Source organism: Oncorhynchus nerka, linkage group LG25 (assembly GCF_034236695.1).
Source record: "Oncorhynchus nerka isolate Pitt River linkage group LG25, Oner_Uvic_2.0, whole genome shotgun sequence".
NCBI classification, from domain to species: Eukaryota; Metazoa; Chordata; class Actinopteri; order Salmoniformes; family Salmonidae; genus Oncorhynchus; species Oncorhynchus nerka.
Window position 1 is genome coordinate 47267785 of NC_088420.1, and position 25599 is coordinate 47293383.

Sequence of the window (25599 nt, forward strand, 5' to 3'; positions counted from 1 at the left end):
CAATGCCCTTGCTGATGGAAGGAGGTTTTCACTCAAAATCTCACGATACATGGCCCCATTCATTCTTTCCTTTACACGGATCAGTCGTCCTGGTCCTTTTGCAGAAAAACAGCCCCAGTGCATGATGTTTCCACCCCCATGCTTCACAGTAGGTATGGTGTTCTTTGGATGCAACTCAGCATTCTTTGTCCGCCATACACGACGAGTTGAGTTTTTACCAAAAAGTTATATTTTGGTTTCATCTGACCATATGACATTCTCCCAATCTTCTTCTGGATCATCCAAATGCTCTCTAGCAAACTTCAGACGGGCCTGGACATGTACTGGCTTAAGCAGGGGGACACGTCTGGCACTGCAGGATTTGAGTCCCTGGCGGCGTAGTGTGTTACTGATGGTAGGCTTTGTTACTTTGGTCCCAGCTCTCTGCAGGTCATTCACTAGGTCCCCCCGTGTGGTTCTGGGATTTTTTCTCACCGTTCTTGTGATCATTTTGACCCCACGGGGTGAGATCTTGGGTGGAGCCCCAGATCGAGGGAGATTATCAAGGTCTTGTATGTCTTCCATTTCCTAATAATTGCTCCCACAGTTGATTTCTTCAAACCAAGCTGCTTACCTATTGCAGATTCAGTCTTCCCAGCCTGGTGCAGGTCTACAATTTTGTTTCTGGTGTCCTTTGACAGCCCTTTGGGATTGGCCATAGTGGAGTTTGGAGTGTGACTGTTTGAGGTTGTGGACAGGTGTCTTTTATACTCATAACAAGTTCAAACAGGTGCCATTAATACAGGTAACGAGTGGGGGACAGAGGAGCCTCTTAAAGAAGAAGTTACAGGTCTGTGAGAGTCAGAAATCTTGCTTGTTTGTAGGTGACCAAATACTTATTTTCCACCATAATTTGCAAATAAATTCATAAAAAATCCTACAATGTGATTTTCTGGATTTTTTTCCCTCATTGTCTGTCATAGTTGAAGTGTACCTATGATGAAAATTACAGGCCTCTCTGATCTTTTTAAGTGGGAGAACTTGCACAATTGGTGGCTGACTAAATACTTTTTTGCCCCACTGTATTGGTAGATGGGTAAAAAAAATCAACAGACAATGACTATCCTTTTGAGCAGGGTGAAGTTATTCATTACACTGGATGGTGTGTCAATAAACCCAGTCACTACAAATATACAGGCATCCTTCCTAAACCACTTGCCTGAGAGGAACAAAACCTCAGGGATGAGGCCAATGCTGACTGTAAAATAGTTAGAGTTTAATGGCGGTGATAGGAGGATGGATCAACAGCATTGTAGTTTTATTTATTTATTTTATTTATTTATTTAAGAACTTAACTGACTTGCCTAGTTAAATAAAGAACAAATTCTTAATTACAATGACAGCCTACCCCGGCCAAACCCTAACCCGCATGACGCTGGGCCAATTGTGCGCCGCCCTACACAATACTAACCTAACATACAAGCCAGTCACAATGTGTTGGAGGAAACACCGTACAACTGGCGACCGTATCAGCATGCATGTTCCCGGCCCGCCACAGGAGTCGCTAGAGCGCGATCGGACAAAGACATCCCGGCTGGCCAAACCTTCCCCTAACCCAGACGAAGCTGGGCTAATTGTGCGCTGCCTCATGGGTCTCCCGGTCGCGGCCTAGATCAGTGCTGTGCCTTAGACCGCTGCGCCACTCGGGAGGTCCCAGCAATTCACTTTTGGTCCTGAATACAAAGTGTTCCTACTTACATGTACAAATACCTTGACTAACATGTACCCCCACACATTGACTTGGTACCAGTAGTCCCTGTATATAGCCTCATTGTTGTTATTTTATTGTGTTACTTTTTTATTTATTTAGTAAACATTTTCTTAACCAACAATGCAGTTCAAGAAATAAAGTTAAGGGCTTGTATGTAAGCATTTCACGGTAAGGTCTACACCTGTTGTATTCGGCGCATGTGACAAATAAAATTGGATTTGATTTGATTTTTATGTTTGGGGCAAATCCAGTACAACACATTACTGAGTTGCACTCTCCACATTTTCAAACATAGTGGTGTCTGCATCATGTTATGGGTATAGTTGTAATCGTTAAGGATTGGGGAGTTTTTCAGGATGAAAAGAAACAGAATACAGCTAAGCACAGGCAAATTCCTAGAGGAAAACCTGGTTCAGTCTGCTTTCACCCGACAACGGGAGAGGAATTCCCCTTTCAGCATGACAATCCACTGGAGTTGCTTACCATGAAGACAGTGGCCGAGTTACAGTTTTGAGTTAAATCTGCTTGAAAATCAATGGTAAGACCTGAAAATAGTTGTCTAGCAATGATCAACAACCAATGTGACAGACATAAAATAATTATGAAAAGAATAATGAGCAAATGTTGCACATTCCAGGTGTAGGAAGTTCTTAGACTTACCCAGAAAGACTGACCACTATAATTGCTATGAAAGGTGATTCTAACATGGATTGACTCAGGGGGTTGAATACTTATTTAATCAAGACATATGTGTTTTATGATACACAATTTTCTTTACAATACATTTTTTTTAAATCGATGTTGGCAGAGTATTTTGAGTAGATCGTTGACAAAAAATGACAATTAAATCAATTTGAATCCCACTTTGTAACACAACAAAATGTGGAAAAAGTCAAGGGGTGTGAATACTTTCTGAAGGTACTGTATGTAATAGTAATTAACCGTTAGGATACCCACAAAATGCTTATTTCTCTAAAACATTTTGCACACATTTGTTTACATCCCTGTTAGTGAGCATTTCTCCTTTGCCAATGTAATTCATCCACCTGACAGGTGTGGCATATCAAGAAGCTGATTAAACAGCATGATCATTACGCAGGTGCACCTTGTACTGGAGACAGTTAAATGCCACTCTAAAATGTTAAGTTGTCGTCACACAACATAATGCCACATATGTCTCAAGTTTTGAGGGAGCATGCAATTGGCACAATGACTGCAGAAAAGTTCACCAGATGTCACGATCGTTATAATGATTGGACCAAGGCGTGTGTAGAGTTCCACATATTTTAATTAATAGAAACTCACCAAACAAAACAAACAAGCACAAATAAAACGTGACGCTACTGGTGTGCACACAGGCAACTAACTGTAGACAAGATCCCACAAAGCACAATGAGGAAATGGCTGCCTAAATATGATCCCCAATCAGAGACATTGATAAACAGCTGTCTCTGATTGGGAACCATACCACGTCAACATAAACCATTAATTACCTAGATGACCCACCCTAGTCACGATCACTCCCCAACCAACAGAGAATAAACAGCTCCCTATGGTCAGGGCGTGACACCAGAGCTGTTGCCAAATAATTTAATATTAATTTTGGCCTTGCACTGCAGTTCGACATTGTAACCGACTTCAGTGGACAAAGGCTCACTTTCGTGCCGCTGGAGAAGTGTGCTCTTCACAGATGAATCCCGGTTTCAGATGGCAGACAGCGTGTATGGCGTTGTGTGGGCGAGCAGTTTGCTGATGTCAACATTGTGAACAGAGTGCCCCATGGGGTTATGGTATGGGCAGGTGAAAGCTATGAACAACGAACACAATTGCATTTTATCGATGGCAATTTGAACGCACATAGATACCATGACGAGATGCTGAGGCCCATTGTCGTGCCATTCATCCACTGCAATCACCTCATGTTTCAGCATAATAATGCACGGCCCCATGTCGCCAGGATCTGTACACAATTCCTGGAAGCTGACATGTTTGGGATGCTCTGGATCGACGTGTACGACAGCCTGTTCCAGTTCCCACCAATATCCAGCAACTTCGTACAGTCATTGAAGAGGAGTGGGACAACATTCCACAGGCCAAAATCAACAGCCTGATCAACTCTATGCGAAGGAGATGTGTTGCGCTACATGAGGCAAATGGTGGTCACACCAAATACAGACTGGTTTTCTGATCCACACCCCTACCTTCTTTTTTAAGGTATCTGTGACCAGCAGATGTATATCTGTATTCCCAGTCATGTGAGATCCGTAGATTAGGGCATATTGCATTTATTTCAATTGACTGATTTCCTTATAAGAACTGTAACTCAGTGAAATCTTTGAAATGGTTTCATATTGCGTTTATATTTTTGTTCAGTGTAGTTAGGCTTTCATAAGGTATTATGAGCCAATGGTCATCTATTAGGCAGTAATTGTTATTCTTTATCTAATAAATGTGTTTATTCATTCACAACTAGGATGTTGCTGTGCCCAGCACAGTACTATGGGAAAGGATGCTAGGCTTAGCAGAGACAGCTTAGAGGTGAGTGCATTAGAAGTAGGAAGAAAAGAGAGACACAGATGTTCCTTAATATGCTGGCTCTCTATGTAATAGCAAATAACACTTAGAGGTGACAGACAGACAGTGACAACAGAGAAGCACAGATGGACAGAGTGACAGTGACAAGGAGAACAGTGACAAGGAGAAGCACAGATGGACAGAGTGACAGACAGACAGGACGGACAGAGTGACAGCAGAGAAGATGCAGAGACAGACTGCACAACAGAGGAGAACAAGGAGAAGCACAGACGGACAGTGACAGACAGACAGGATGGACAGAGTGACAGACAGACAGGACGGACAGAGTGACTGACAGCAGAGAAGATGCAGAGACAGACTGCACAACAGAGGAGAACAAGGAGAAGCACAGACGGACAGAGTGACAGACAGACAGGATGGACAGAGTGACAGACAGACAGGACGGACGGAGTGACAGCAGAGAAGATGCAGAGACAGACTGCACAACAGAGGAGAACAAGGAGAAGCAGATGGACAGAGTGACAGACAGACAGGGCGGGCAGAGTGACAGACAGGACGGACAGAGTGACAGACAGACAGGACGGGCAGAGTGACAGACAAGACGGACAGAGTGACAGGCAGGACGGACAGAGTGACAGACAGATTAGGCAGTAATTGTTATTCTTTATCTAATAAATGTGTTTATTCATTCACAACTAGGATGTTGCTGTGCCCAGCACAGTACTATGGGAAAGGATGCTAGGCTTAGCAGAGACAGCTTAGAGGTGAGTGCATTAGAAGTAGGAAGAAAAGAGAGACACAGATGTTCCTTAATATGCAGACAGACAGGACGGACAGAGTGACAGACAGACAGGACGGACAGAGTGACAGACAGACAGGACGGACAGAGTGACAGACAGACAGGACAGACAGAGTGACAGCAGGTAAGATGCAGAGACAGACTGCACAACAGAGGAGAACAAGGAGAAGCACAGACGGACAGTGACAGACAGACTGGACGGACAGAGTGACAGCAGATAAGATGCAGAGACAGACTGCACAACAGAGTGACAACAGTGGCAAAGTTATAGTGGTGAGTTGTATCTCCAGTGGTGCTTTTACATGTTGTTCTGGTTTTAAACATGAGCTGGTTAAAAAAGGAGGAGGACTTTGTTTCACCATTCGCTGGTACAGTAACAGTTGAGAATTGCTGTACTATAGTGTACTGCAGCCATACTCAACTGGTGGACAACGCTCCAGATCTGGACACAGAACGGGGTCAATACTGACTACGGGTCCCTTCCGCAGTCAGGCTTTTAAGTTACCGCTGTTGAGAATAGTACAATAGTAATAGTACAATGCACAAAGTTCAATTTCAATATGGGCAGTTTTCCTCTTATGTCATTCACTGACAGACCCTAGAGAGCTATTTTTAACCTTCCAGAAATGTCAAGTTGGTCAACTACTGGCCATGTTAGCTAGCTGGGTAAATTAGGTAACTATCTACATATTGCTATCTACATATTGTAGTTATCATGGCGAGATTACATGCCCAGGGGCCTCGACCTCCAGGAGTACCCCATTTGATTTTGTTTAGTCACTCAGGTGTCCTGACACACATAACACACGTGCAGTGTTGTGGGCTGGTGTGGCTAAAATGCCAGGGATGGATTTTTGTTCCAGTCCACCCCTGGCCACCTGTTTTTTCTCTCCAGTTTCTTATCAATGGAAATGATTAGCCATAATCCCCCGTGTATTATCTAGCTTCAGTCCTCTAGTTTAGATTACACATCCCGTAATTGGCACTCCTCGCCGAGACATGGGTGTGGATTGAAAAACGAACCATGTTACAAGTTCACGTGAAACCTATCACTGTCACATCCCCTGTCCCTGTATTATTCCTGAGATAATTACATTTAAAACATTGTTTTTGCTTGTGCTTTCCCCATTTACCCAACTGTGTCGTCAGCGTTCTTATAACACGTGTGAGGGGCTGGATGAGGTATCAGATGATGTCTGAAGGATCAGGGAGGGTGTTTCTACTCATGTCATCAGCGTTATGTCATCCGATCAGCTCAGGCCAGTCTTAGCAAAGTACGTTAGGCCTGAAGTATATTAGGCCTCCCACAGAACTCCATCTAACAAACACATGGGGGGGATCTGAAAATCCACCTTTAGGTTCGATTATTATTTTTACAGGATTGTCACTGAGCAATGTTGTAATGGGTGTGTCCCTGAACCTAGTCCTAGTAATAGCTCCATTAACTAATAAAACCCGAGTTTGGTATCGGGTTTCAAAGTGCACTGGAGTCATGGCGGCCCTTTCTGGATGACTGCCCTAGCTGTCATTGAAAGTGTGAGACAATGGGAAGACGTGTTGCTCCTTAACTTCTGACCCTTGACCCAACCCCTCACTTCCCCTCGCAGGAGAGGCCTACATGAGACTGAACAAGCTGACCGATGCCGAGCACTGGTACAAAGAGTCCCTGAGAGCCAAGCCAGACCACATCCCAGCACACCTGACCTACGGCAAACTCCTCGCCCTCACGGTAAGTTGTTCTTCATCATCGTTATTATCTTCCTCTTCTTTCTTATCCTTCTTCAGCTTCGCAAGTAGCCCGAGAGTCTGTATGCAGTTAATCAATGGCTTGTGCATGTGTGCAGGCTTGTGTGAGGATAACATTGACTTTCTCAAGGTGCCCCATCATCCTGTGGCGATAGCTTTCTGATTGAAACCCATGTCATGACCGCCCTGTGTGTTTTTAAGATCTTTTACCAAATCCCCGGACTAATTCTTAACAGGCACTCCATATTGAACCCTAATCAATTTCAGCAACAAAGGTTGCAAATGGCTCGAGCTAACTAACCAGCGTCTGAAACCCATTAGCCCTGAGGAATCTCTGTGGAGTGGCTGATCTGATGTGAATCCTCTTACTCCAGACCGTGCTGCCTTTTGTGCCTCATTCTGTGCCTCTGTGCACTCAGATGATATTGACCACGGTCACGTGGTTGACCCATGTTTGACTAAGAGGAGAAAGGCTGGTTTGTGTGCTGCGGGTAGTTCACTCCACAGGGTTCCAGAGTTCACAGAGAAGGGGTCGTGTGGTGCACACAGTGAGCAGTGACAGATCGGGCCCCAGGATGGTGAAGATGGCCCCCCTCTCCCCAGGCTGATGCCACTCTCTTCCAGGCAGCAACCCAGCTTCTGGCTCCTGAGGGAGGGACATGAATGTGTTCAACGGTCCTGGGATGGGGATGAGCCCTCTGGAGTGGTTAACTTCTTGATGCACCCATCCCGTCAGCAGGATCATTTTCGTCAACATCCGCTGAATTGCAGAGCGCCAAATTCAAATTAAATTACTAAAAATATTACATTTTCATGAAATCACAAGTGCAATATAGCAAAACACAGCTTAATCCACCTGGCATGTCAGATTTCAAAAAAGCTTTTCGGCGAAAGCATACCAAGTGTTTATGTAAGGACATCTCTCTCAGCAGACAAAACATTACAAACAGCTAGCAGCAAAGTCACAAAAGTCAGAAACGCAATAAAATTAATCGCTTACCTTTGATGATCTTCACTCACGAGACTCCCAGTTACACAATAAATGTTCCTTTTGTTCCATAAAGATTATTTTTATATCCAAAATACCTCCATTTGGTTGGTGCGTTATGTTCAGAAATCCACAGGCTCGAGCGGTCATGACATGGCAGACGAGAATTCCAAATAGTATCCGTAAAGTTTGTAGAAACATGTCAAACGTTTATTATAATCAATCCTCAGGTTGTTTTTAAAATATATAATCGATAATATTTCAACCGGACAGTAGCTTCTTCAATAGCAGAGAGAGAGAAAATGGCTGTTGCACATGCAAAACGCTGCTGGCAACCAGCCATCCCCCTGACGTGATGTGATCTTTCTCGCTATTTTTTTTTAAATGGAGGGAAGGAATGCAATGGAACATGGAGCTTTCAAAATAGAAGCCACTTCCTGGTTGGATTTTCGCCTGCAATATCAGTTCTGTTATACTCACAGACAATATTTGGAAACATAAGAGTGTTTTCTATCCTGATCTGACAGTTATATGCATATTCTAGATTCTGGGCCTGAGAAATAGGCTGTTTCATTTGGGTACGTTTTTAATCCAAACATCAAAATACTGCCCCCTACACTCAACAGGTTTAAAGATGGACCAGGCCCTTCCTGTTGGTCTCCCCTCATTTCCAGTGCTTTACCAGAGATTTTTTCAAGTCCCATTAATTTGTTGGGTCAGGACTATCCAGGATATCAAGATAAATAAATACCCGTTTCCTTCCAGCATCTTGATTTCCCCATGATGTCAAGCAAGGAGGCACTGAGTTTTAAGGTAGGCCTTGAAATACATCCACAGGTACACCTCCAATTGACTCAAATTATGTCAATTAGCCTATCAGAAGCTTCTAAAGCCATGACATCATTTTCTAGAATTTTCCAAGCTGTTTAAAGGCACAGTCAACTTAGTGTTTGTGAACTTCTGATCCACTGGAATTGTGATTAGGTGAATTATAAGTGAAATAATCTGTCTGTAAACAATTGTTGGAAAAATTACTTGTGTCATACACAAAGTAGATGTCCTAACCGACTTGCAAAAACTACAGTTTGTTAACAAGAAATTTGTGTAGTGGTCGAAAAATGAGTTTTAATGACTCCCAACCTAAGTATATGTAAACTTCCGACTTCAACTGTATGCCAGTTCTGATGACATTTTATTAGAAAAATAATGTATTAAGGAGAAGCTAGAGTATTCAGCATTTAACCCTAAATGTATCCATGATCTTACTGTACATGTTGAACAAAACTATGGTGAGCTGAGTAATGTGTTTAAATAACATTTTTGCAGGTATTTAAGAGAAAAGTTACTTCTTAACCCTTTGACACATACCAACAAACAAGTGTGATCATTCTACTGTGGTCCCTGCAGCGTACGCTCAAACCGGTGTGATCATTCTACAGTGGTCCCTGCAGCGTACGCTCAAACCGGTGTGATCATTCTACAGTGGTCCCTGCAGCATACGCTCAAACTGGTGTGATCATTCTACAGTGGTCCCTGCAGCGTACGCTCAAACCGGTGTGATCATTCTACAGTGGTCCCTGCAGCATACGCTCAAACTGGTGTGATCATTCTACAGTGGTCCCTGCAGCGTACGCTCAAACCGGTGTGATCATTCTACAGTGGTCCCTGCAGCGTACGCTCAAACCGGTGTGATCATTCTACAGTGGTCCCTGCAGCGTACGCTCAAACTGGTGTGATCATTCTACAGTGGTCCCTGCAGCGTATGCTCAAACCGGTGTGATCATTCTACAGTGGTCCCTGCAGCATAAACGCTCAAACCCTGCAGCATGTGATCATTCTACAGTGGTCCCTGCAGCATACGCTCAAACCGGTGTGATCATTCTACAGTGGTCCCTGCAGCGTATGCTCAAACCGGTGTGATCATTCTACAGTGGTCCCTGCAGCGTATGCTCAAACCGGTGTGATCATTCTACAGTGGTCCCTGCAGCGTACGCTCAAACCGGTGTGATCATTCTACAGTGGTCCCTGCAGCGTACGCTCAAACCGGTGTGATCATTCTACAGTGGTCCCTGCAGTGTACGCTCAAACCGGTGTGATCATTCTACAGTGGTCCCTGCAGCGTACGCTCAAACCGGTGTGATCATTCTACAGTGGTCCCTGCAGCGTACGCTCAAACCGGTGTGATCATTCTACAGTGGTCCCTGCAGCGTACGCTCAAACCGGTGTGATCATTCTACAGTGGTCCCTGCAGCGTACGCTCAAACCGGTGTGATCATTCTACAGTGGTCCCTGCAGCGTACGCTCAAACCGGTGTGATCATTCTACAGTGGTCCCTGCAGCGTACGCTCAAACCGGTGTGATCATTCTACAGTGGTCCCTGCAGCGTACGCTCAAACCGGTGTGATCATTCTACAGTGGTCCCTGCAGCGTACGCTCAAACCGGTGTGATCATTCTACAGTGGTCCCTGCAGCGTACGCTCAAACCGGTGTGATCATTCTACAGTGGTCCCTGCAGCGTACGCTCAAACCGGTGTGATCATTCTACAGTGGTCCCTGCAGCGTGCGCTCAAACCGGTGTGATCATTCTACAGTGGTCCCTGCAGCGTGCAACCGCGTGTGATCATTCTACAGTGGTCCCTGCAGCGTACGCTCAAACCGGTGTGATCATTCTACAGTGGTCCCTGCAGCGTACGCTCAAACCGGTGTGATCATTCTACAGTGGTCCCTGCAGCGTACGCTCAAACCGGTGTGATCATTCTACAGTGGTCCCTGCAGCGTACGCTCAAACCGGTGTGATCATTCTACAGTGGTCCCTGCAGCGTACGCTCAAACCGGTGTGATCATTCTACAGTGGTCCCTGCAGCGTACGCTCAAACCGGTGTGATCATTCTACAGTGGTCCCTGCAGCGTACGCTCAAACCGGTGTGATCATTCTACAGTGGTCCCTGCAGCGTACGCTCAAACCGGTGTGATCATTCTACCCTGCAGCGTCGCTCAGTGGTCCCTGGTCCCTGCAGCGTACGCTCAAACCGGTGTGATCATTCTACAGTGGTCCCTGCAGCGTACGCTCAAACCGGTGTGATCATTCTACAGTGGTCCCTGCAGCGTACGCTCAAACCGGTGTGATCATTCTACAGTGGTCCCTGCAGCGTACGCTCAAACCGGTGTGATCATTCTACAGTGGTCCCTGCAGCGTACGCTCAAACCGGTGTGATCATTCTACAGTGGTCCCTGCAGCGTACGCTCAAACCGGTGTGATCATTCTACAGTGGTCCCTGCAGCGTACGCTCAAACCGGTGTGATCATTCTACAGTGGTCCCTGCAGCGTACGCTCAAACCGGTGTGATCATTCTACAGTGGTCCCTGCAGCGTACGCTCAAACCGGTGTGATCATTCTACAGTGGTCCCTGCAGCGTACGCTCAAACCGGTGTGATCATTCTACAGTGGTCCCTGCAGCGTACGCTCAAACCGGTGTGATCATTCTACAGTGGTCCCTGCAGCGTACGCTCAAACCGGTGTGATCATTCTACAGTGGTCCCTGCAGCGTACGCTCAAACCGGTGTGATCATTCTACAGTGGTCCCTGCAGCGTACGCTCAAACCGGTGTGATCATTCTACAGTGGTCCCTGCAGCGTACGCTCAAACCGGTGTGATCATTCTACAGTGGTCCCTGCAGCGTACGCTCAAACCGGTGTGATCATTCTACAGTGGTCCCTGCAGCGTACGCTCAAACCGGTGTGATCATTCTACAGTGGTCCCTGCAGCGTACGCTCAAACCGGTGTGATCATTCTACAGTGGTCCCTGCAGCGTACGCTCAAACCGGTGTGATCATTCTACAGTGGTCCCTGCAGCGTACGCGCTCAAACCGGTGTGATCATGGTCCCTAGCAGTGGTCCCTGCCCTGCAGCGTACGCTCAAACCGGTGTGATCATTCTACAGTGGTCCCTGCAGCGTACGCTCAAACCGGTGTGATCATTCTACAGTGGTCCCTGCAGCGTACGCTCAAACCGGTGTGATCATTCTACAGTGGTCCCTGCAGCGTACGCTCAAACCGGTGTGATCATTCTACAGTGGTCCCTGCAGCGTACGCTCAAACCGGTGTGATCATTCTACAGTGGTCCCTGCAGCGTACGCTCAAACCGGTGTGATCATTCTACAGTGGTCCCTGCAGCGTACGCTCAAACCGGTGTGATCATTCTACAGTGGTCCCTGCAGCGTACGCTCAAACCGGTGTGATCATTCTACAGTGGTCCCTGCAGCGTACGCTCAAACCGGTGTGATCATTCTGCAGTGGTCCCTGCAGCGTACGCTCAAACGCTCAAACCGGTGTGATCTTTCTGCAGTGGTCCCTGCAGCGTACGCTCAAACCGGTGTGATCATTCTACAGTGGTCCCTGCAGCATACGCTCAAACCGGTGTGATCTTTCTGCAGTGGTCACTGCAGTGTACGCTCAAACCGGTGTGATCATTCTACAGTGGTCCCTGCAGCGTATGCTCAAACCGGTGTGATCATTCTACAGTGGTCCCTGCAGCGTACGCTCAAACCGGTGTGATCATTCTACAGTGGTCCCTGCAGCGTACGCTCAAACCGGTGTGATCATTCTACAGTGGTCCCTGCAGCGTACGCTCAAACCGGTGTGATCATTCTACAGTGGTCCCTGCAGCGTACGCTCAAACCGGTGTGATCATTCTACAGTGGTCCCTGCAGCGTACGCTCAAACCGGTGTGATCATTCTACAGTGGTCCCTGCAGCGTACGCTCAAACCGGTGTGATCATTCTACAGTGGTCCCTGCAGCGTACGCTCAAACCGGTGTGATCATTCTACAGTGGTCCCTGCAGCGTACGCTCAAACCGGTGTGATCATTCTACAGTGGTCCCTGCAGCATACGCTCAAACCGGTGTGATCTTTCTGCAGTGGTCACTGCAGTGTACGCTCAAACCGGTGTGATCTTTCTGCAGTGGTCCCTGCAGCGTACGCTCAAACCGGTGTGATCATTCTACAGTGGTCCCTGCAGCATACGCTCAAACCGGTGTGATCTTTCTGCAGTGGTCACTGCAGTGTACGCTCAAACCGGTGTGATCATTCTACAGTGGTCCCTGCAGCGTATGCTCAAACCGGTGTGATCATTCTACAGTGGTCCCTGCAGCGTACGCTCAAACCGGTGTGATCATTCTACAGTGGTCCCTGCAGTGTACGCTCAAACCGGTGTGATCATTCTACAGTGGTCCCTGCAGTGTACGCTCAAACCGGTGTGATCATTCTACAGTGGTCCCTGCAGCGTACGCTCAAACCGGTGTGATCATTCTACAGTGGTCCCTGCAGTGTACGCTCAAACCGGTGTGATCATTCTACAGTGGTCCCTGCAGTGTACGCTCAAACCGGTGTGATCATTCTACAGTGGTCCCTGCAGCGTACGCTCAAACCGGTGTGATCATTCTACAGTGGTCCCTGCAGCGTACGCTCAAACCGGTGTGATCATTCTACAGTGGTCCCTGCAGCGTACGCTCAAACCGGTGTGATCATTCTACAGTGGTCCCTGCAGCGTACGCTCAAACTGGTGTGATCATTCTACAGTGGTCACTGCAGTGTACGCTCAAACCGGTGTGATCATTCTACAGTGGTCCCTGCAGCGTATGCTCAAACCGGTGTGATCATTCTACAGTGGTCCCTGCAGCGTACGCTCAAACCGGTGTGATCATTCTACAGTGGTCCCTGCAGTGTACGCTCAAACCGGTGTGATCATTCTACAGTGGTCCCTGCAGTGTACGCTCAAACCGGTGTGATCATTCTACAGTGGTCCCTGCAGCGTACGCTCAAACCGGTGTGATCATTCTACAGTGGTCCCTGCAGCGTACGCTCAAACCGGTGTGATCATTCTACAGTGGTCCCTGCAGCGTACGCTCAAACCGGTGTGATCATTCTACAGTGGTCCCTGCAGCGTACGCTCAAACCGGTGTGATCATTCTACAGTGGTCCCTGCAGCGTACGCTCAAACCGGTGTGATCATTCTACAGTGGTCCCTGCAGCGTACGCTCAAACCGGTGTGATCATTCTACAGTGGTCCCTGCAGCGTACGCTCAAACCGGTGTGATCATTCTACAGTGGTCCCTGCAGCGTACGCTCAAACCGGTGTGATCATTCTACAGTGGTCCCTGCAGCGTACGCTCAAACCGGTGTGATCATTCTACAGTGGTCCCTGCAGCGTTGGGCGCTCAAACTCAACGGTGTGATCATTCTACAGTGGTCCCTGCAGTGTACGCTCAAACCGGTGTGATCATTCTACAGTGGTCCCTGCAGCGTACGCTCAAACCGGTGTGATCATTCTACAGTGGTCCCTGCAGCGTACGCTCAAACCGGTGTGATCATTCTACAGTGGTCCCTGCAGCGTACGCTCAAACCGGTGTGATCATTCTACAGTGGTCCCTGCAGCGTACGCTCAAACCGGTGTGATCATTCTACAGTGGTCCCTGCAGCGTACGCTCAAACCGGTGTGATCATTCTACAGTGGTCCCTGCAGCGTACGCTCAAACTGGTGTGATCATTCTACAGTGGTCCCTGCAGCGTACGCTCAAACCGGTGTGATCATTCTACAGTGGTCCCTGCAGCGTACGCTCAAACCGGTGTGATCATTCTACAGTGGTCCCTGCAGTGTACGCTCAAACCGGTGTGATCATTCTACAGTGGTCCCTGCAGCGTACGCTCAAACCGGTGTGATCATTCTACAGTGGTCCCTGCAGCGTACGCTCAAACCGGTGTGATCATTCTACAGTGGTCCCTGCAGCGTTACGCTCAAACCGGTGTGATCATTCTACAGTGGTCCCTGCAGCGTACGCTCAAACCGGTGTGATCATTCTACAGTGGTCCCTGCAGCGTACGCTCAAACCGGTGTGATCATTCTACAGTGGTCCCTGCAGCGTATGCTCAAACCGGTGTGATCATTCTACAGTGGTCCCTGCAGTGTACGCTCAAACCGGTGTGATTGGAACACTTATTTAGAACGTCCAGTTTAGATTGATGCAACAGTCAGCGTTTGAACTGGCCACACTGTTTTTTCACAGAAACATTTTGCACAAACACAGCCCTTACAAAGCTATGTCCTGAATGTGACCAGTTTGTTTTTGATGGCACTTTTCAGACATATATAGAAGTAGCGACAGCATAACACAATCCTCCAAACCTGGAAAATGTAGGTTACATTAGTCCTAGCGCTAACTGTGGGAAAAATGACGTAACACAAGCAGTCATATTTAGCTAACTCTTATAATAATTGAGTAAAACACTTTCTTAAAAAATCTAAAGTAATCAGACGATGGGTAGTTTGTGCACACCACGATGTTTGTTTTTTCGCGTAAACCAAAGATAAGAAGAGGAGACAAAATGAGTTTGCAGTATGTAATTATATTAAAGGGGATGTGTCGTCTACCATCATTCACTTTTGGAAGTTTACTTGAAAGATGAGTGAAACATTCCTTTACCTCATTTTGTTATAACATGTTTAGTCTGAAAGACGTTTACGTGACACCCAGAATGCATTGTATAATGTCAACAAACATGGTGCAAAACATAGATTGCAAATAGTTTAGCTCATCATACAAACTTCAAAAAACTATTTTACACACATCTGTCAATGGTTGGTGTAGCTGGTGCATGGAAGTCAGGTGCAGGAGATCAGAGATGAATGGACAAAGCACTTTACTTAGGCAATCATAATACAGAACGCAACCGCATCACAAAACAAATGCCCACAGAACAAGTGATGCAGCAAAAGTACCGGCTGCCACAAAGCACTGGTAAAACAAAACCGGTAGCAGACCAGCCGGAAGCGTGCCAACCTTGACAATAAACCTTGACAATAAACAATACCCCACACAGACATGGAGGGAACAGAGGGTTAATAGTAGGAGATGTAAACCAGGTGTGCAGGAAGACGAGACACGACAAAAAAAAATGGAAAATGAAAGGTGGATCTGCGATGGCTAGAAGACCAGCGACATCGATCGCCGAACGCAGCCCGAACAAGGACAGGAACCGACTTCGGAGGAAGTCGTGACAACATCATAGGTGTCCATTACAATAATCAGAATGCATGATTTGTCACCAGTACTTGAATAAAACTGTAAATACATTATGCTCCATTCATACTGTATGCTACAGTAGAAACGACAACACTATATAGAGAAAATAAGGCACTTACTTTGATAGGAACGCACACATGTCCAAAGTTATTATTTGTAAGGAGAACAACAATGAAGGCAATGCGAGCACCGGCCAGAAAATGTGCCAGGGGGAAAAAGTTTGTGCAAGACTGTGCAAATGTCTGCGTACTTGATCTGGGGAAACACTGGGGAAGTGCTTGGGCTCTCATCGAAGAGAGAAGTTTGTCTGGCTCAGTAAAGCCTATCACATTTTGGAACAGTGAATGCATTCTGACATCACATGCATTAAAAAAAAACTTGTGCTGGGGTGACTGTTAGCTGACACTAATTGGTAATGATTAACAGAAGCCACTAGACACAATCTCTGAAATGTACATCTGTCACAGCATACACTGGGTGAAAAACACTATCTAAAAGAAGCAGAAAAATGGCAGGCAGGGTAAAACTCACTGAATCACTGGCCACTTTAATAATGGAACACTAGTCACTTAAATAATGGAACACTAGTCACTTTAATAATGTTTAAATAACGTTTACTTTGTGCCTTACAATATATACATATGAATGAATATTATATTCTACTGTATTTTAGTCAATGCCAGTCCGACATTGCTCGATTTAATATTTTTATATTTCTTCATTCCAGTCTTTTACTTTTAGATGTGTGTATGTATTGTTAGATACTACTGCACTGTTGGAGCTAGGAACACAAGCATTTAGTTAGATACTACTGCACTGTTGGAGCTAGGAACACAAGCATTTAGTTAGATACTACTGCACTGTTGGAGCTGGGAACACAAGCATTTAGTTAGATACTACTGCACTGTTGGAGCTTTAGTTAGATACTACTGAACACACAAGCATTTAGTTAGATACTACTGCACTGTTGGAGCTGGGAACACAAGCATTTAGTTAGATACTACTGCACTGTTGGAGCTGGGAACACAAGCATTTAGTTAGATACTACTGCACTGTTGGAGCTGGGAACACAAGCATTTAGTTAGATACTACTGCACTGTTGGAGCTGGGAACACAAGCATTTAGTTAGATACTACTGCACTGTTGGAGCTAGGAACACAAGCATTTAGTTAGATACTACTGCACTGTTGGAGCTGGGAACACAAGCATTTAGTTAGATACTACTGCACTGTTGGAGCTGGGAACACAAGCATTTAGTTAGATACTACTGCACTGTTGGAGCTGGGAACACAAGCATTTAGTTAGATACTACTGCACTGTTGGAGCTGTTTAGTTAGATACTACTGCTGGGAACACAAGCATTTAGTTAGATACTACTGCACTGTTGGAGCTAGGAACACAAGCATTTAGTTAGATACTACTGCACTGTTGGAGCTAGGAACACAAGCATTTAGTTAGATACTACTGCACTGTTGGAGCTGGGAACACAAGCATTTAGTTAGATACTACTGCACTGTTGGAGCTAGGAACACAAGCATTTAGTTAGATACTACTGCACTGTTGGAGCTAGGAACACAAGCATTTAGTTAGATACTACTGCACTGTTGGAGCTGGGAACACAAGCATTTAGTTAGATACTACTGCACTGTTGGAGCTAGGAACACAAGCATTTAGTTAGATACTACTGCACTGTTGGAGCTGGGAACACAAGCATTTAGTTAGATACTACTGCACTGTTGGAGCTGGGAACACAAGCATTTAGTTAGATACTACTGCACTGTTGGAGCTAGGAACACAAGCATTTAGTTAGATACTACTGCACTGTTGGAGCTGGGAACACAAGCATTTAGTTAGATACTACTGCACTGTTGGAGCTGGGAACACAAGCATTTAGTTAGATACTACTGCACTGTTGGAGCTGGGAACACAAGCATTTAGTTAGATACTACTGCACTGTTGGAGCTGGGAACACAAGCATTTAGTTAGATACTACTGCACTGTTGGAGCTGGGAACACAAGCATTTAGTTAGATAATACTGCACTGTTGGAGCTGGGAACACAAGCATTTAGTTAGATACTACTGCACTGTTGGAGCTGGGAACACAAGCATTTAGTTAGATACTACTGCACTGTTGGAGCTGGGAACACAAGCATTTAGTTAGATACTACTGCACTGTTGGAGCTAGGAACACAAGCATTTAGTTAGATACTACTGCACTGTTGGAGCTGGGAACACAAGCATTTAGTTAGATACTACTGCACTGTTGGAGCTGGGAACACAAGCATTTAGTTAGATACTACTGCACTGTTGGCTGGGAACACAAGCTTTAGGGAACAACAAGCATTTAGTTAGATACTACTGCACTGTTGGAGCTGGGAACACAAGCATTTAGTTAGATACTACTGCACTGTTGGAGCTGGGAACACAAGCATTTAGTTAGATACTACTGCACTGTTGGAGCTGGGAACACAAGCATTTAGTTAGATACTACTGCACTGTTGGAGCTGGGAACACAAGCATTTAGTTAGATACTACTGCACTGTTGGAGCTGGGAACACAAGCATTTAGTTAGATACTACTGCACTGTTGGAGCTGGGAACACAAGCATTTAGTTAGATACTACTGCACTGTTGGAGCTAGGAACACAAGCATTTAGTTAGATACTACTGCACTGTTGGAGCTGGGAACACAAGCATTTAGTTAGATACTACTGCACTGTTGGAGCTGGGAACACAAGCATTTAGTTAGATACTACTGCACTGTTGGAGCTGGGAACACAAGCATTTAGTTAGATACTACTGCACTGTTGGAGCTGGGAACACAAGCAATTAGTTAGATACTACTGCACTGTTGGAGCTGGGAACACAAGCATTTAATTAGATAATACTGCACTGTTGGAGCTGGGAACACAAGCATTTAGTTAGATACTACTGCACTGTTGGAGCTGGGAACACAAGCATTTAGTTAGATACTACTGCACTGTTGGAGCTGGGAACACAAGCATTTAGTTAGATAATACTGCACTGTTGGAGCTGGGAACACAAGCATTTAGTTAGATAATACTGCACTGTTGGAGCTGGGAACACAAGCATTTAGTTAGATAATACTGCACTGTTGGAGCTGGGAACACAAGCATTTAGTTAGATACTACTGCACTGTTGGAGCTGGGAACACAAGCATTTAGTTAGATACTACTGCACTGTTGGAGCTGGGAACACAAGCAATTAGTTAGATACTACTGCACTGTTGGAGCTGGGAACACAAGCAATTAGTTAGATACTACTGCACTGTTGGAGCTGGGAACACAAGCATTTAGTTAGATACTACTGCACTGTTGGAGCTGGGAACACAAGCATTTAGTTAGATAATACTGCACTGTTGGAGCTGGGAACACAAGCATTTAGTTAGATACTACTGCACTGTTGGAGCTGGGAACACAAGCAATTCGCTACACCCGCAATAACATCTGCTAAATATGTCTATGGACCAATTACATTTGATTTGATTTGATAAGGAGTGAGAAGTAGGTGTTTTAGTTAAGAAAGGGCTATTGATTTAGAGAAAAGTGGGGAGTTCAGAGCTCGGGCCGTGTGCCTGGATCTCAGGCAAAGATAGACAATGGCCTCCTTTCTCCTCTGGGTGTAAATTATGGGATGAGGAGAGTAGAGCGCTGTCAGACTTACAGGCTAGCTAACCTTGAGATGATTTTGAAAGAACAGATCATAGTGTAAAATGCAGTGGCTGAACCAGCCCCAGCACACATTTGTATCTAAAATGGCCCAGGTATGTATGTTTATTTATTAGATTTTTTTGCTTGTTGGTTATTGGTTATTGTATTGCTAGATATTATTACTGCACTGTTGGAGCTAGAAACATAAGCATTTTGCTGCACCTGTGATAACATCTGCAAATCTGTGTAAGTCTGTGCTGTCCAGTCAGAGGTCCTAGGTTCAGATCCTGGCAGGGGTTTGTGGGTATGGAGAGGGTTAGTGGTGCATTGGGGGATGTGATTCGCTCGATTATGGTGGTGGATGGTGTCATTCGGAGATATGCACCGTGGTGGTGTGTGTTATTGAACTCAGTCATTCACAAGTCATTTCCGGGCCTAGTGTGATGCAGGCTCCATTCATAATTACCTTGGTGGCTGCCAGAGCGGCAATACACATCTGTTCCGCGTCTGATGTCACCGGGAGATTAGGGGGTCAACACTAACAATAAATACAGTATGTGTGAAAACAGGATATTGCACCTCTATAATGAGTTGATACTGAATAGGAAGTGGATATGGGTGGCAGGGATTTTTTTCATATTATTTCTCCACCTTACCAAACAGCCCCTTCACCAAACAGTCAGAGAGAGAGATTCTTCCAAACATTGCTGGCTGTCAGGCCATCCATCAAACATAGTTATTATGATGCTTTCTCTCTACTGCTGTTACTGTGTTTGCTGCACAGACAGGTTTAGAGCGTTGGCTACATATTAGAGGACTTCACGGGTCCAGAAAGTTGGACTCGTTCTGAAATGGTTCTGGGGCTTTCCCACCCAGAAACAATACGCATGAATTAATGTATTTTATATAGAGACCCTTTCTGAACAGACCCGATGACAACTAGATCCATTCTGTAAAGACCTGGTCTGATCCAGACCCGATCCGAGTGAGGGAAACAGCAGAAAAGTCCTTTTTTTAACCTACTAAATTAACCAGAGCTGATAAAGGGGGAGAGGAGGGACAGAGAGGTGCCACTCTGGCAGACGGGGGAGGGGCCGTATTGTGAGCGAGTGACACGGGGAACAGGGAGGGAGAGACGAGAGACAGCAACCAACCAAGCCGACTCGCGCTATAGTAGTTTAGCTGTCATAGCTAGTTTATTTATCATCAAATATGATTACCTGTCTTGACTGCATCAAACCGGGAGAAGCTAGTTAAGCTAGCTAACGTTACGTAGCTATGCCAATTGAGGCTGCAGTGCATGACCTTTCTCATCCTACAGTTACAAATAACAACAACTCCATTCAGAATATTAAGTAGCAGCCTACCTGTTGACTCTTGGTCGTTGTAGCCTACCTGTTGGCTCTTGGTCGTTGTAGCCTACCTGTTGGCTCTTGGTCGTTGTAGCCTATCCTTCTCCTTTAACTTTTAATTCCGTCTTCCATTGATTAGATATCTAGAGGCTCTATGATTATTGCTGCTTTGATGACTTATGATTGGCCAACAACAACAACAAGATACAGGTGCCATGCTCCACTCTCTTAAAAAGCAAGAGCAGCAGCATAGATTATAACATTTCCATCTTTCTCTCTACTGCAGATTTCACATTCGATTCTGTACTGGCCCTTCCTTCAGTTAAAGTCAGTTAAAGGAGAAGTTTTATTTTTACAACCAAATCTCTATTTTTGATGTAAAATGACATATTATAGATGGGTCCAGAAACCTTTTTAGGGATTTCACATGTTTTATAGAAACTTACCCCAAACAGCAAATCAGTTCCTCATCCTCGTTGTGTAGTATGGGGCCCCCGAAGAAGAAAATACATTAAAAAATGCTCCAAAAACATTCAAATACATAATTTTAGAAATTGCACTATAAGCTCTCACTATAGTGATGCAGGTCTTCACATGAAATTGTGTCATTCCGAAATTCATTCGCAACGTTATATTCCATTTTGTTTCAATACCTCTTCGTCCATATTACAGGTCACTTCCAAAATAAAGGAAACACTTGAGTAAATGAGGGATACAAAGTATATTGAAAGCGTCGGGTATTTGGGTACAGGTGGATCCGTGATGACCTCTACTACTGTCACGCTGACCTTAGAAAGCCTTTTTATTTCTCTATTTGGTTAGGTCGGGGTGTGATTAGGGTGGACATTCTAGTTTTCCTATTTCTTTGTTGGCCGGGTATGGTTCCCAATCAGAGGCAGCTGTCTATCGTTGTCTCTGATTGGGGATCATACTTAGGCAACTTTTTTTCCACCTTTTGTTTGTGGGACCTTGATTTTGTATAGGTGCTGTGTAGCCTGCAGAACTTTACGTTTGTTTTGTATTTTGGGTGTTCATTTTAAATAAAGTAAGATGTTCGCCTACCATGCTGCACCTTGGTTCAATCCATCTCTAAATGATCGTGACAACTACATACAATCCACCACAGTAAATATAGTTTTGATCTGGATACCTGACAGTTGTGAGAGGGGAAAGCTGATGGGCTCTAAGTGTTGAAATGATGCAGCTGGATATCATTCAACAATCTGCTCAGAGAACTCCTAAGACTGATAAGGCAAAGCATGGATTCAAAAACATGAGAACATCAATGGAGTCATTTTCCACACATTTGCCTGACAACTTTTTTTATCAGTAAAGAGAGTTCCTCACTTCTCAGTCAAACCTGCAATGTATGTACCTCATACACTGTAGATTCTCTATCAATATTGTGAAATGAACATTAGACTATCCGAGTCCATTCAAAACCACACGCACAATGAGAGCCAGTGCATTAAATTGTCATAACGTGGTTTCCTGCCAGACATTTTGTCTGAACTTGAGTAAACAGAAATATGCTGATGTTATGACTATTCCAGCTGCTCCTCAACTGAGTGCTTTGTACTATTTGTGAATTTGAGTGTGAAAGCATACCGAAATAATGCCTTTCGCACTGGCTCTGTTACTGTCACTTTCACGCCTTGAGCTGCATTAAACATATACTTATTGCTCGTAAAATGTTCCATCACATCAATGAATAATACACTCAAACATTTACACTTGTGGATACTTCTTGAGTTATTGAAGGTCAGCACAGTGAAAAAATGGAGGCATGTATTTATACAGTATTTTGATGTGTGTATTTTCTGTAATTTCTGTAATCTAGGGCTCATCTGTAAAAGAGACCTTGGTCTCAGTATGATTCCCTGATAAAGTAAAGGTGAAATAAAATCCATATCGGATTGCAGTGTTTAGATACATGGCTTTTACATAATTTATTCTAGTTACTGGCTTATGTACTGTAAAATTAAGGGAGTCCTTGCTGCTTTTTTTTTTTTTTACATAATCTAAAATGCTGTGGCATTTCTTATATTTAGATTTCTATAGGCAATGATTGATAACTGGCATTATGTTTATAGAATACAGATGTATTGTTGTTCAGAGTGCAGCTGATACACAGATGAGACCAGTGTTGTGTGCGTGAGACAGAGAGGCAGCTGTGCTGGCTGGAGCCTCTGTGTGTTAGCAGTGATTTGGTCCAGCTCTCTGAGGCCCCCGGGGGGCTGGCTCCTCTGGGCCCCAATCTGTCACTGCTGCTGCTGCCCCTCATCAGGCTCGAGTAACCCAGCATGCCTCTCCACGCCCTCTCTCAAGATCTATGTCTCTATGTCGTACTGTGTGTGTGTGTGTGTGCATTTGTATGCGTGTGTGCATCCGTGTGTGCGTGTCTGTTGGGTCTTGCTCTCTCAGCTGCAGTAGTTTGGCCACACACACCGCTTTTGCGGTCATACAAGTGTTATTTGTACAGATAGAAGTGTGTTATGATTAAATGCTCAGACCAGGCAGTCAACTGTGCCAAGCATGACACTGTGTACTTTGAGAGTAAATCTTTTGTAGGATGACACAAGGTGTTAAAATAATAATGTAGTTACATGTGTTTTATGTCTTCTTATTAAGATTTAATGTTACAGTTAGTTTGTGGCTTGGCAAAAATCCGCTTTTACACGTAAAATTATGTTTTTATATTGAAATTGACGGCATAGCAACGGCAAAAAATAGTAACAATGTATCTAATTAATCTCCCTTCTTAGGGTCAGAAGACCGGAGCAGAGAGGTACTTTCTGAAGGCCATCCAACTAGACCCCACTAAAGGAAATTGCTATATGCACTATGGTAAGTTGTACAGTTTGGGGGGTTTGGGTTTCTTTTGATTTTCCAAAATGATATAAAGGTTATACTGTATACTAAGGTTAATCTTCTGACATGCCATTGGCCACATTGAATCAACCAAATAGTGTACTTTTGCACTACAACAAATAATATCTGTATGTTCCACTGTTCTGACCTCATTCAACTCATGAGTTGAAATTCAAATTGAATTGGCCAAACCCCACAGGGTGTAGAATTTTTTATTTGAGTTTAAGTGGCAGGAAGTAGAATTGAATTCAGTGCAATTCAAAGAAATTCCACTCAGTCATAAAACATGAGAGTTTCATTAAATCTGACAGGTCACACTTCCAGATACCAAAGAATAAATAACTTTTCTCTGGAAACAATGTTCATATACTCTTTTAACCTTAGTGCTTAGAATAGACAATTATATTTCCACCAACCATTTCATTTGTTTGGCTTCTTTTTGAAAGCATCGGGGTCAACTTGAGGGTTAATTAAGTATTTTTCTCTCCATATTGAACAAAATCTAAGTGATTATTGAAATATAATAACTTACAGGTTTTGTTTTCCTTCATCATTCAGTTTAAGAGTTTGTCCTGAAAATCATTTTTTTCAACAATACTGTATATATATAACGACATGTTTGATGTTTTATGTACAAGATGCATATTTTTATAGACTAGACCTAATATAGAATAGAAGCGATATTTGAGGTAGAATAGAAGAGGTATTTCCTTTCATTGCAATTCTGTATCCTGTTTACTACTTGAATTGGATTTGTAAAAAATATATATTTTTTAAATCTGAATTGAGCCCAACCCCGAGAACAAGTCATTTCTCAGGACCACTCTCTCTTGTGGGTTTTTGAACCAAAGCCTATCCACAGAGACGCACACACACACACACACACACACACACACACACACACACACACACACACACACAAAGACACACACACACAAAGACACACATCTTGACTGGATCCCTTCCAGGTAGTTAGCAATGCTGGCTGACCTCTCTTCCTGTATTAAGGTTGTGTACGTGGCTGGTTGGGGAGGATAGCGTGAGAGAATATTCAAACTATTGACCAATGAAGATAAACCCCAATTTCCTCACATTGTTCTCAAATATGACATGTGCACAGACGTGGAAAGAAGGAACGTGACAGTTGACATGTCTTTTCTGCTGAACACCATTTGATCTTACGAGAAACAACCAATTTGATCTCTACTAAGGTCACTTCAAGTGTCCTCTTTGAAATGTGGGTTTGAGAGCGAGTGCCAGCAGAAGAATTTGTGGTAATGTACCGTGTGATCAATCTTTTGTAGAAATGTCTTGATATTTTAAGGAACAGCTTTCACGTATTCTTAACCACTCCAATAAAACAAGCGTTGACATGTTGAAATCTATCCCCTGCCATAGCAGTGTTTCTAACATGGAGGTGCTCTGCAATACATTGGAAATCAGTCAGTGCCGAAGTGGTCTCTCCTTTACCTAAGACCTGTAGCAGTAAAGTCTACATTTCATCCGCAGCTATTTAGGAAAATATGCTTGGTTTCCACCAGTGGTCTGGGAGCATTGTACAGTAGTGGAGCTCACCAAAACCAACAGGCTATTAATTCCTCCACAAACCTGACCCTCTCCGAGAGGTCCGACCCCAGTTCATGCCCCCATCAGGGATCCACACTCTAGCCTCAATAGGATGGGCTACAAAGGCCCTGCTCTATAATTTCAGCTGCACCTCAGACATGCAGAACTCCAGCCAGGCCCGACGCACATGTCAGAGAAACATATCTATCAAGATCCTCCTAATTGGACAAATGGACCTGAGCG

At 44.6% G+C, this 25599-nt stretch overlaps 1 protein-coding gene across 1 annotated transcript in view; it reads left to right on the forward strand.

The window, feature by feature from the left end:
- Positions 1-25599, forward strand: part of LOC115109586 (protein O-mannosyl-transferase TMTC2-like) — a 184209-nt gene that overhangs the window by 134213 nt on the left and 24397 nt on the right. Inside the window, exons 8-9 of the mRNA XM_029634653.2 lie at positions 6692-6813; positions 23685-23766. Coding sequence (XP_029490513.1) covers positions 6692-6813; positions 23685-23766 — 204 coding nt within the window. The remainder of the gene's footprint in view (positions 1-6691; positions 6814-23684; positions 23767-25599) is intronic.